At 34.8% G+C, this 13,010-nt stretch overlaps 1 protein-coding gene across 1 annotated transcript in view; it reads left to right on the top strand.

Moving 5' to 3' along the window:
- The window catches only part of LOC149804344 (symplekin-like), a 102,565-nt gene that overhangs the window by 22,405 nt on the left and 67,150 nt on the right, over positions 1-13,010 (top strand). Inside the window, exons 9-13 of the mRNA XM_089939127.1 lie at positions 1,217-1,314; positions 2,984-3,138; positions 4,098-4,190; positions 8,148-8,315; positions 12,036-12,194. Of these exons, the coding sequence (XP_089795253.1) occupies positions 1,217-1,314; positions 2,984-3,138; positions 4,098-4,190; positions 8,148-8,315; positions 12,036-12,194 (673 nt within the window). The remainder of the gene's footprint in view (positions 1-1,216; positions 1,315-2,983; positions 3,139-4,097; positions 4,191-8,147; positions 8,316-12,035; positions 12,195-13,010) is intronic.

Genomic DNA, 13,010 nt, shown 5'->3' with positions numbered 1-13,010 from the left:
AAAAAGCAGTAACGTAATACACAGATTTTTCGCGTACACGTGATGGTTGTTCAAACCAGTTGGAACGATCTTTCATGTGTTGGATATTTTGAGAGAAAAAAATGTTATTTAAAGAGAATAATGAACAACTTCATTAGAAAAAGTGCATTATTAAAAATTATTATCGACGTGATTATAAAATGAGGATTCAGTCATTAAACACCCCAGTTCCCTAACGCGCACCCCCCCCCCCCCGCCCCCCGCACGGTTTTGTCAATGTCAAAACAATTTTTTTCAATTTTTGGAGGTCCCTTGGTAACTCGTGCCTCACTTATAGTGCGGTCTATGTTTGTGGACCCCGTTGTGCGCGAGTTATTGAGGGAGAGGTGTACTTTTTTTTAAATTTCTAACTGAAGAAAGATGCAGAAAATAGGTATCTACAAATGATACTATCAGATGGCGAAGTATTGTAAAGAGTTTTTAGAGTATGTCCCATTGCTCAAATATTTTCCCCTATTTAAGTAACAATTTTTGAAATGTCATTTAAACAATCTTTGAGGGAAATGTGAAAAGTGGGAACTGTGAGAGAGATAGTGAGAGAGAAAGAAGAAGCAAAATATTGAAAAATAAGTCTTCTTTCGTAGGTTACAAAAGTATGAACTGCAAACAAATACTTTTGTTAATCTTTACCTTTATAGATTTGCGAGGAGAAATTATACCATAAAATATCATATATAACATGGTGAAATGTTATCTTGCAAGATGAGGAGTTACTTGTAATGGGGCAGGCTTTCCTGTGTACTATTTCAAAGAACTGCAGATTATTTTAAGGAGTTATCAAAATTTTGACTGGAATCCAATGTATTTTCTTTTGCAGTGTGGCATGCATAATATGAAAGTTAGAAACTATAGAGAAATTGTGTTTAAATAACTGATTTTCATAATTCTTTCCAATGGTTATCGTGTTGTTTTTTTAAAGTTTGATGGTTATAGACCAGAACAGCGTATGGGATTGACTGTTGTCCATCATCTGTCAGTCCATTTGTTATTGTTACTCTTCCGAGGCTATGTGGATAAAGTGGGTGAGCTCATGGGTATTTAATTTTTATATCAAAACTCCAGACATCTTATTGTTTGGGGGGTTTTTTTTGTTGCTTTTATTTTTAAATAAAATAAATTCAGTTTTCAAAGGTCTAATGCTTCCAGCCTTCAGTTTAAATATTTTTTTCTGTTTCAGTATTAATCTCATGACAGTAATGGGCAGCATAACTAATATTGCAAAGCAGAGGCCAGCCTTTTTTGGGAGAGTTGTACAGGCATTTGAGGGACTTCATGGTAGACACATTTAATTACTTTTTATCTCTTTGTTTGTGTACATTTAAGACATTGTGCTTGTAGTCTTTTTCTGTTTTGATTTGTTGAAAAAGAGTCTCAATACTCATTCACAGAGTTGAAGAAATTATATTCTGAATGCAAGTTACTTTCTGACAGGAAAATTTAAAAGATCAATCAGAGTTCCATGTTTCCTACTGCAGTTTTTCATGACAGAAAGGTTTTTTAATATTGTGTCATAAACTCAATGTTTGTGTGACAAATCCAGTTGGATATCTTTGATTATGGTGTTTTGATCTGTATGATTTTTATTTTTACATAATACAATCTACTCTCTTAGAATTACAGTACAACAAAGGTATGGTATTGACAAACTTGACTAACGAAGTTTAATAAATATTTTCTTTCATATATGTTATGGTTACACACACACACACACACACACACACACATACATATATATATATATATATATATATATATATATATATATATATATATATATATATATATATATATATATATATATTAAAACTGTTTGTGGTACTGGTATTGTAAATTTTCTTCAGACTCTTCCAGATGATGACTTAAGTTGTACTAAACATAATTTAACAACATTTATTAACTTTGTGTCTTTATCTCATGGAAGAACACTAGAAGCTAAAAAAATAGTTCTGCCTTTGCATTTCATTTTGGAATAATACTTGAGTTCTGCTTAACAGATTTCAGCATGTCTCGTTCATGTGTGCTTCTTGTTGCAAAAAAGAACCATATTGATTTTAGGAATGGCAGTTTACAAGTCAAGGTTACTGTTGCATTTTATTTTCAGATCTTCATTTAAGATTTAGAGAACAAAATTCAGTGCAATTTAGTACTCACATTTCCCTTAGCTCATGAAAATCTTTGATTTTGGGGTCAGTGAAGGTCAAGGTTGTTGTTGCTAAAAAATAAAATAATGTCTACGGCAGATGTGGCCTCATGCAGGAGAGTATCTTAGTTCTTAGCAAAGGTCAGGAAATGAATAAACCCTGGTGGGCAAGATTGACTTAGGAACATTGTTAGACTGAATAGGGATTGGGAAAAGATTGAAATGGTGAAAGGTTTTTCATGGAGAGTTGCACCAGAGTACAGCATGGAGGAAGCTAATGACAGTGAGCAGGACATTTGTTGGCAAAGGGTTGAGGAGGGCACTGTCTTTTCTCTTCAGGTGAATTAATCACTCTGTGGAGCAAAGATGACTAATTTTTGCCCAAAGCCGTATCAAAAGTTGTTGTTGTTGTTGTTGTGGGGTTTAACGCCATTTTTCAGCACACGATAGGCTATATATGGCGGCCAATATTAATGGTGGAGGAAGAACCCTGGAAAACCCCAGAAAGAACCACCAACCCACGAGAAGCTACTGGCATACTTTCTCACATACCTACATTGGCTGAATCTGAGACTCGAACCGGCGCAGACAGAGGTGAGATGGCAGTGATCCGTAACGGAGAACGCTTTAGACCACTCGGCCACTCGGGGCCCCCCGTATCAAAAGTAGTACTGCTAACTCCATTCTATTCAGAAAGTCAGTATACAGTGTATTATTAATATTTCTGACATATCTTTTCAAAGCAAAGTTATGGACTTTGTTAGCAGTCGCATTGTTTGTGAGCAAAATGTTTTTTAATGATAGTGAACTTACCTCCCACTCTGGCCAAGTCACAAGTGAGCAGTGTGAGGAAGAACCTGAAAATGCAGATGCTAGCCCTACTGAAGCACCAGTGTTCTGTTGACTATTTGTCAAATATCACAACCTTGTTGACTGACCTGGGAGCTACACAGAATGAGGTAAGCACCAGTGTTCTGTTGACTATTTGTCAAATATCACAACCTTGTTGACTGACCTGGGAGCTACTCAGAATGAGGTAAGCACCAGGAATCGTTTCTTGAATGTGTAACATTGTGGAAATATTGGTATTGCTTTATCTGCATGATTCTTGTTAGAATATGTGTAGGTATCAAAATTAAGTTTTTTTGCACTTGGTTTTATTTCTTAAATCCTACTGCATATATATTAACAATTACTATACTAGCATTCATCTTGAACAGTACTAATGACAATATGAAAAATAGGTCAAAATGATCTGGGTTTTTTTCTTCAGGACAAGGTTAGGTACAGTTAGGGTAAGAGATGAAATAGCAAAGTTGATAAGACAGCATTTAAGAATTCTTGGGCAGATTATCATCAAATAATGTTAGTTTCCATCATGTGTTTGAGTTGTTAGAAAATGTAACAGAAAAACAAGCTCATTAATTATTCATAAATTACTTTGATAGTATTCAAAGCTTTTATGCAGCAACATTGTGATCACATGACTGTATCTAGTAATTTGACATTGTCTTACCATATACTGTATTGCCTAAAGCATGACTATTTGGCATTTTGACATTGTCTTACCATCTCTTATGTTGTCTAAAGTATGACTATTTAGTATTTGGACATTGTCTTACCATATCTTATATTGTGTAAAGCTATGACTGTATTTACACTCTTGAAATTGTCTCACCATATCTTATTTTGTTTTATTGTCCCCATAGGTATAAGGAAAACATAATGATTTTGGCAAGGTATATTTGTACTGGAATGTGTAAAATGTTTGCTTGGCTGTTGATTGAGGTTTGATTTCTAAACTTACAAGGAAGTTGCTGTATGGCATAATTTGATGTTATTTCACTTTTTCTTATGCCAATATGATTTTAAAAATTATTTCACATTTTATGTTGAATTTATACCATTGCCTTTACAGGTGATGAAGGCCATGCCAAAGCTGGATGAAAGCAGGAAAAGAAAAGCTGAAGAGACAGTACAGACTTCCAAAAAACAGAAAATTGAAAAAGAGGTATTCTTGTTTAATTGATAATGACTAATCATTAGAGTTTTGTATTCCACAAGTGATCCATGGTTTTTACATCTCTTGTACTGTGAATATACAGTGCAACCTCACTTAACCAGACAATAAAAGGATAAGATAATCTTGGATACTCAAGAGAGGTGGTTTTTTTGTGTAGAAATTAAATGCCAGAATGGAAAACCAGACATTGACTAGATATGTGGGATCAAGAAGTCAGAGGTTATTCAGAATGATTCAAAGAAGAAATTTAGTTTTCACGCAGCAGCTTTTATTTTTTACTACATTCCTAGACCAGTTTTTTGGGATGACTTGTACTTGTAAGAAAAACACCTTGAAATTTTTTGGTTTGAGAGTGTTGTAGGTCATGGTCATGGCAGGTCAGTACAAAATAATGGAATTATTAGACTACATATATTTACCATATCACAAATAGTGAAATGTTTGATAAATAATAACTTTAAAGAGGGTTTCCTGATAAGGGATGGAAATCTCTTACATACATTGGTTTATACAGCTTAGGGTTAATGGTCACAGTGACAATCAAATGAAAGCTGTTTTTCTAAAGGTTCTTTTTTTCAGATTTCACAAATGATTTGTTACTTTGGCTGGGAAGAAGCCTTTTATTTGTAGGGTAAATGTCATGGTCACTCTGTCCCAGTGGTCAGTATTGTACTGAGTGAGCCATGCCCTACTAGTACATGCATACAGGAACATGGCTGCCAACCCTCACGAATTTGGCGTGAATTTCACAACTTTTTCAGCGATTCACAGATTCACGCTGCAAGCCAATAATTCACGAATTCTCTAATTCTCAGTTATTTTAAATCTTTAGTAAATAAAAAAAAAGATTTCCCATTAAGCACTAGTTGTGATATTGGCAGTTGTCGAAACGGTCCAGTACTGCTGGTCGTGATATTTGTAGAACTACAGCTGATTAGTACAGTTGGCCCAGTAGCAAACATTTTAGCCTATTTTAATCTATATGTATAAGAGTAGTTTTACAAATGCTTTTGAGAGAAACTGGGGCCTAACCGGAATTTTGCTCCGCGCATGCATAGCCAACACTGATTAGAGTTACCGTTCAGCATCTCATGTAAGATCTTGAAAATGTCTTCACCACCAATAAAAAAGAAATGTATTGCTCAAAAAGTGAAGTTTAATTTGAAATATATCAAAAATTGGCCGTGCATTCTGCCATTACACATTGATATACATCATGTTTTTTGCACACAGTGTGCCACAAATTTTAGTATTGGGCATGGTGGCAGAGACGATGTGAGGAAGCACATCGGTTGCAAAAAACACATAGAAGTTGGGAACATAAGGAATTTGCATATTTCAGCTCTGGAATATTTTAAGCAGTTGAGGAAGTTCAAGTCTGCCGCAGTATCATGTCTTGATAAATAGCCACAAGAACAAGTGAAGTTTATGAATACCATAATAAATAGAAATGCAGATATATTTCTGCATATATGTAGTGGTTTAGTTTTATATTACGATCTTGATACAGTGTGATATTGACAGTCAGAGTGGATAGAGTTATTGTCATGGTATTTTTCACAAATTCATGTCCAAATTCACTACTTTTTTTTCCATATTTTGACTAATTCCGAGCCTGGAAGGTTGGCAGCTATGCAGGAATATTAAACAGGGATGGAATAAAAGGAACTGTGCTTGATCCACATGTTAGATACAGCAATATTAAACATAGATGGGAATAAATAGTACTGTGCTTGATCCTCGTGTTAGATACATGACTATTAAATATAGGATGGGAATAAATAGAACTGTGCTTGATCCTCATGTTAGATACAGTAATATTAAACATGGATGGGAATAAATAGAACAGTGCTTGCTCCTCGTGTTAGATACATGACTATTTAATATGGGATGGGAATAAAAGGAACTGTGCATGATTATTTAGTTGGAGCCAGGAGTATTAAACATGGGATCTAAATAAAAGGAAATGTTTGATCCTCGCGTTAAAAACAGGAACATTAAACATGGGATGGGAATAAAATGAACTGTGCATAATTGTTTTGTTGGATATAGGAATATTAAACATGGGATGGGAATAAAAGGAACTTGCATGATCCTCATGTTGGATGTAGGAATGTTAAACTTTGGAATAAACGGAACTGCATGATCATTTTGTTGGATACTGAAATGTTCAACATGGGATGGGACTGAAAGGAACTGTGTATGATCATGAGGCAGGAATTTAGTTCTCAACACAAAGTGAAGCAAGACATATTTGTGTTTATCTATGTTAATTTTTCTTTGACTTGAGACACTTTAGTCCCCAAATGTTACTTTTAGATACATTTTGTGCTATAAATTCACTTGTATTATTAGAGTACTTATTTTCGTGGTTTTCTTGGTCAGTACAGACTATAGATTTAAGATGCAGCATGTTCTAATTTATCTGTGAAGAAAACAAGAAAAACCAATGCCCATCAAAGTAGTATACATGAACTTATGATAATCTGATCATAATATGCTTGAAAAACTGCCACTACCTAAAAAAATCCAGCCCTCCCAGGTTAAACATTTTAGCTAAGAAGCAAAAGGTTAGCAGTAAGAGTGATTTCCTTCGATAGGGATTGTGCCTCACACAATTAGGCACCCTTTTACATACCTGCATAGGTCACAAGTGTATTTCTTTACATTGCTTAGCTGTATTTTATGTGCAGGTATTGTTTGTACTATAGAGAACTTGAATAAAATTGCTGTATAATTTCTGCTGCATTCAGATGCATACAGGTATGTTTCCTATACATAATCAAGTCGTAGCATCAACTTTGTAGTTATCTTAAGTGTTGCTTCAGTGATTTATTCTGTATATGTAGCCAGTTGGCCTTTCTAACTGGCAGCTTCTGTTCGAACTGATACTATAGCATCCACTTCATAGGTATTAGTTACGATGTTTCAGTACTTTATCAGCTGACAAGCGTGTCGCTCTCACATGTAAGTTTTCTGGACATTCTGCAAGCTTGGTGAGCCACAACCTTTGTCATTCATCTCCAGCTAGATTGCAGATAGCACAGGGGATGTCAGTATTCCAACATTTTTACAGAGAGTGAAACCTGCTCTCTAACTCCCATGCCCTTCTTAGATCTCACTATGATGGGAGAAGACTCTGTCCTCAGTCCTTCAGTTGAGGAATTCATCTGCTTGCTGAGTTTTGTCCTATGGCACACGGAGTCTTTTCTCCAGATGGGTTATTAGGTAGAGCTGCCTTGCATACCTTAGGCAACAGGAGATGGCCTTTCCAGGCTAAAGGGCAGTAACTCCCTTCACCTGTTACCTATTCTCATAAGGTATTATCATAAGGTATAACATGTTCGAAGAAGAAACCCATTTTTTTATATTAAAATGTTGTATTTTTACAATACTTTTATGATGATAATGCACATACACCCTTCCAGCGACCCTGCAGTTTTGTTCATATTGAGCGTATGCACTCTGCTCCAATAATGGAAATATTGACAAGATTTGGTACCAATCCTTGTAACAAGGGAAGACAACTAACTTCCACTTATGGGGCAGATAACTGTTATCTTTTTAGCTACAAAGTTTTTGTCCGGAAGGGCTGGATTTGTGAGGTAGTGATAGCTCTCCTAAGGTATTATGATTAAATACTATCAAAGAAACAAATTTTTCCTTGGAAACCAGGAAATTGATACCTGTTAACATTTAACATATAAAAATATGTTAACATTTTTTCCTAGCTTCATTTTTTTTGTCGCTGTAACATGACATCAAAGTAAGAACAGTTTATTGAAAGTCATTTAAACTTAACCCATCTATCCAGTAAACAGGTTCATCCGTTCTTTTTATTGGACATGATATTCCTCAAATTTACAGTACCAGAGTAGAACTTTTTCAGTATTTTCACAAAGTACTTTCTTACAGCAGTACTCTGATAAATTGAACTGTTTTCAGGTGGAGTTGGATGATGACGATGATGTTGGGATGACACCTTGGGTGAGTCAGTCAGAGAAGAAGCTTGCTAGTGCCCAGCTGAGGCAAACTGCCATTGACATTACATCTGAGGATTTGATTCCAAGACTCACTTCACAGAATGTCTCGGATTTAGTCCTCATCAGCATGGTCAGTACAGCATATTTTGTTAAAATTAAATTTCAGTAAAGTAGGAAGAGTTGTTCCAAAATTAAATATGTGGGAGTGTTGGGCAACACCTGTTTTTTTAATCCACCACTGATACAGTAAAACTGTAGCCACTAACCCAATTTTTTTTAATAAACCTCATTTACAGCCACCATAAAAAATAGAATTGGAACATAAATTCAAACAGTATTTCTACTTCCAAAAGCCATATACAGAAATTAATGTTGCCACGTCTTGAAATCAACTGTACTTCCATCACATTAATGACAAACAGTAAAAGCACTATTTTCACTAGCCAAGCTTTGTCCGTTCATTCCTTTCACATCAATCCATGGCATATGTAACTTGTTATGGGTGAAGAGTTGAAGGTTTAGCAAGCCAACTTAGTTACTAAGAACAGAGGTCATTACATGACCTATGGGGTTTTGCAGTATGGTTACTTTCATTTGTCCTTGTGACTTGGCTTTAAAGAAAAATATGTGACATTTGTCATTGTCAGTGGATGCTGCTGTAATTATTCCCAGCTGGTTTTCAAAGATGGATGCATCCAGTCAATTAGGGAGCTGCTGATACACGTTTGGCTATCTATTTATGTAAAGGGTATGTCTGTAGGTATCCCCAGCTGGTTTTCAAAAATGGATGCATCCAGTCAATTAGGGATCTGCTGATACACGTTTGGCTATCTATTTACGCAAAGGGTAGGTGTGGAATGAAGTGGATGAATGACTTTTATTTAGTAAAGGAAATATGCATTGATGTTTTGGAATCCTTTTATTCTTTCTGCTGTAGATTATGCACATGGAGTTGCTGGCCATCATCAGCTGGCAGTTGTGGAATACCTGGTTGTTTAACTATTTCATATTTAAAGAGTTGTTTCCCCTTGTTTTGTTGGGCTTAAAATATAGTATTTTTCCACCTGGTTTTATATCCATTGCAAGTGATGAATATTATGTACTCCTGATTCAAACTGGTAAGATTACTGAACAGAAATGAATTAGAACTGGTTTTCAAAAGAAACACTTTAATAGGCCCTTGTCTCAACTGTAATAGTGATCCAGTTAGATGAAGGAAGAAAAAAACGTGAAAATGTTTTTTGAAAAATTTCAATTCTCCCACCCAGCATAAAAAACTAGCACACAAATGTCACCCTTCATTAAAGAATATCTTGATTGCCAATCAACTCCAGGGTGTTATTAAGTCTGGAATATCCCTAATCTTTGTAAATCAGTTGTATACATTTTTTATCATGAAACTATTGGTAATATTAAATTACATTTAGCTGTTTAAAAATGTATGATGAGTTTTAGCTCTAGTAGTCACAGACTGGAACAGTTAATATGATGGCCTCATAACTTTAGAAATGCATTTGTTTCAGGATTAGTTGGTCATAAATGCAATTGAAACCCCTAGGCATCCACTATCATCTTAAAGATCTTGTCATCACAACTAATCAGTAGATAGTCTTATCACCAAATATGACTTTCACTGAAAGACTTCTTATGATGTCTAGTTGGTTCTCAGTGGAAATGGTACTGTTCTAATAACCAATATGACCAAAATGTCTGCATTGATTTCCAGCTTGAAAATCATTTCACTAATCTTTGGAAGAAATTATTATGTTGTTCAGGTGTCTTTATTAAAACACTTCTTCTGATGCCCATTTTGTCCTAAATGAAAATACCATTCATTATTTGATATGTCTGCCATGATATCCATCTTGAAAATCTGGTTATTGCACTTTTTCCTAAATGGATGGTCGTATTGACATTGGGTTTTTACCAGAAAACTTATTGCAATGTCTAGTTGGTCCCAAATGAAAATGGTGCTGATCTGAAGTCTGATATGGCCATGACATAAGTGCTTATATAAAATGTCATCCACAGTTTATTTACTCAACTGTTTGAATAATGTGGCACAAATAAAATGTCATCCACATGTTTATTTACTGAACTGTTTGAATAATGTGGCACAAATAAAATGTCATCCACAGGTTTGTTTACTCAACTGTTGAAATAATGTGGCACAAATAAAATGTAATCCACAGGCTTATTGACTCAACTGTTTGAATAATGTGGCACAAATAAAATGTCATCCACAGGTTTATTTGCTTATCTGTTTGAATAATGTGGCACAAATAAAATGACATCTACATGTTTATTTACTGAACTGTTTGAATAATGTGGCACAAATAAAATGACATCAACAGGTTTATTTACTCAGCTGTTTGAATAATGTGGCACAAATAAAATGACAACCACAGGTTTATTTGCTTATCTGTTTGAATAATGTGGCACAAATAAAATGACATCTACATGTTTATTTACTGAACTGTTTGAATAATGTGGCACAAATAAAATGACATCAACAGGTTTATTTACTCAACTGTTTGAATAATGAAGCACAAATAAAATGACAACCACAGGTTTATTCACTCAACTGTTTGAATAATGTGGCACAAATAAAAATGACAACCACAGGTTTATTTACTCATCTGTTTGAATAATGTGGCAAATAAAATGACATCTACAGGTTTATTTACTCATCTGTTTGAATAATGTGGCACAAATAAAATGTCATCCACAGGTTTATTTACTCAACTGTTTGAATAATGTGGCACAAATAAAATGACAACCACAGGGTCATTTACTCATTTGTTTGAATTATGAGGCATTTATAAAATGACATCCACTGGTTTATTTAATCAGCTGTTTCAATAATGTGGCAATTATAAAATAATGTACACTGGTCCATTTACTCAATTGTTTGAATAATGTGGTGCAGTTAAAATGACATACACAGGTTCATTTACCCAATTGTTGGAATAACATGGCACTTATAAAATGGTGGCTACAAGCATTGGACAACAGTTCTGCCCATCTGGATAGTAGTTAGTCTTTTTAGAACATGTATTATAATCTGTTAATCACAATTTTAATTTTGAATTTTTTTTAATTGAAAATTGGTTCACTTCATAAATTGTGTAAAATTGATTTTTTTTGTGATAGTGTATTCTGTGAATTTGCTTATTTGTATGGATGTAACTTTCTGTGTTTTTTTGAAAAATGACAATTTGGTTTGTACCTAAACTCATGGAATTGGGAAGTATTGTTTTTTTCCGCTGTAGAAATTATGTTAATTGGATCTTTAAATTCCTGTATTTGGGAAGTATTTTTTTCAACATCAGAATTTATGTTCATTTGGGTCTTTAATTTTGGGAGCTTAGGAAGTATTTTTTTTTTTTCTTCCACAGTAGAATTATTTTTCATGGGATCTTTAAATTTGTGCATTTGAGAAGTGTTATTTTTTCCACAGTAGAATTATTTTTCATGGGATCTTTAAATTTGTGCATTTGAGAAGTATTATTTTTTCCACAGCAGAATTATTGTGCTTGGGATCTTTAAATTTGTGGCTCATAGCAGGCACAAAATAAAAGAAAATATATGCTGAGTGAAAAAAGTGAACTCACAGTAGTTACAAGAGATTATAATTGCTTTTAACTTGCTTACATCTGGTATTTTCTGTTCGTAAATCTCCGTTTTACTAGATACAGATGCAGCTTTTATGGCAACACCATTGCTTTGAACGAAGTTAAGATTTTCTTTTAGATATTTTGCATGCATCAAACATCAAATCAGGGTTCACACAGGTGACATAGTGATTCACACAACTACTGTAGATTCTGTTGTATTGATGTGTTTACAGGTGATGTTACCAGAAGCAATGCCAGCTCACTTTCAGGCCACGTACACCCCAATTGCAGCTGCTGGGACAGAGGGTCAGATAAAACACATGGCTCGACTTCTGGCTACACAACTGACCATGGCTGGCATGGGCAAAGGCATTGCTGAAATTCAGAGACAGGTGACTTATATGTCTTTTTATCTATCTATCTGTCTGTCTGTAGATGTATATATGCATGCACTAATATTTATATATGTGGATATGTATGTATACATGTGGCAAGTATGTATGTATATCATGAATGTAATTGGCAATCATAACTCCATCCAGTTATAAACTACTTATCCTTCCATTTGCTGATTTTTTTGTGGCTTTTATTGCTTTTGATTTTTCTTGGGTTGTTTCTAATTCTATTAATCATTGACCACAAGAGCTTAACGGATGGTCTGTTTGCCATCATTTGATGTCAGTTTTTCATCTGTCGGTTAGCACAAGTTTGTTATCGCTGCTCCATCTCAAATACTTGAAGGATTGCCATGAAACTTTACCAACACAGTCATACCATGGTCTAGTTGGTCTTAAACAAAATGGTGTGGAAAGTCTTCTTGACATGAGATTCTCACCTGAAGGTTTATGTGATGTATAGTTGGCCCTGAACGAAAATGGTGCCATTTACACATTCATTTTTTGAAAATCTTGTTATTTCTGCTCCTCCAAAATGATCATATCAACATGAATTGTTTGCTGAATGACTTCATTTGACGCCTAGTTCGTCCAAAGGAATGTGTGGTACTGTTCAGACATCCAACATGGTCACCAGGACACCTGAATTAATGGTCATGTCAGCATGTGTGTTTCACTGAAGGACTTCATATGAGATCTAGTTTGTCGTAAAATAATAACCACTCAGGTGGCCTAGTGGTTAGAGTGTCCGCTTCGGTTCTGGGAGGTCATGGGTTTGAACCCTGGCCAATTCATACCAAAGACTTATAAAAA

The sequence above is a fragment of the Sinohyriopsis cumingii genome, chromosome 2 (genome assembly GCF_028554795.1).
Source record: "Sinohyriopsis cumingii isolate HCF-2022 chromosome 2, ASM2855479v2, whole genome shotgun sequence".
In the NCBI taxonomy this organism is placed as follows: domain Eukaryota; kingdom Metazoa; phylum Mollusca; class Bivalvia; order Unionida; family Unionidae; genus Sinohyriopsis; species Sinohyriopsis cumingii.
Note: the sequence above shows the minus strand (reverse complement) of the source record. Positions and strands in the feature narration are given on the sequence as shown.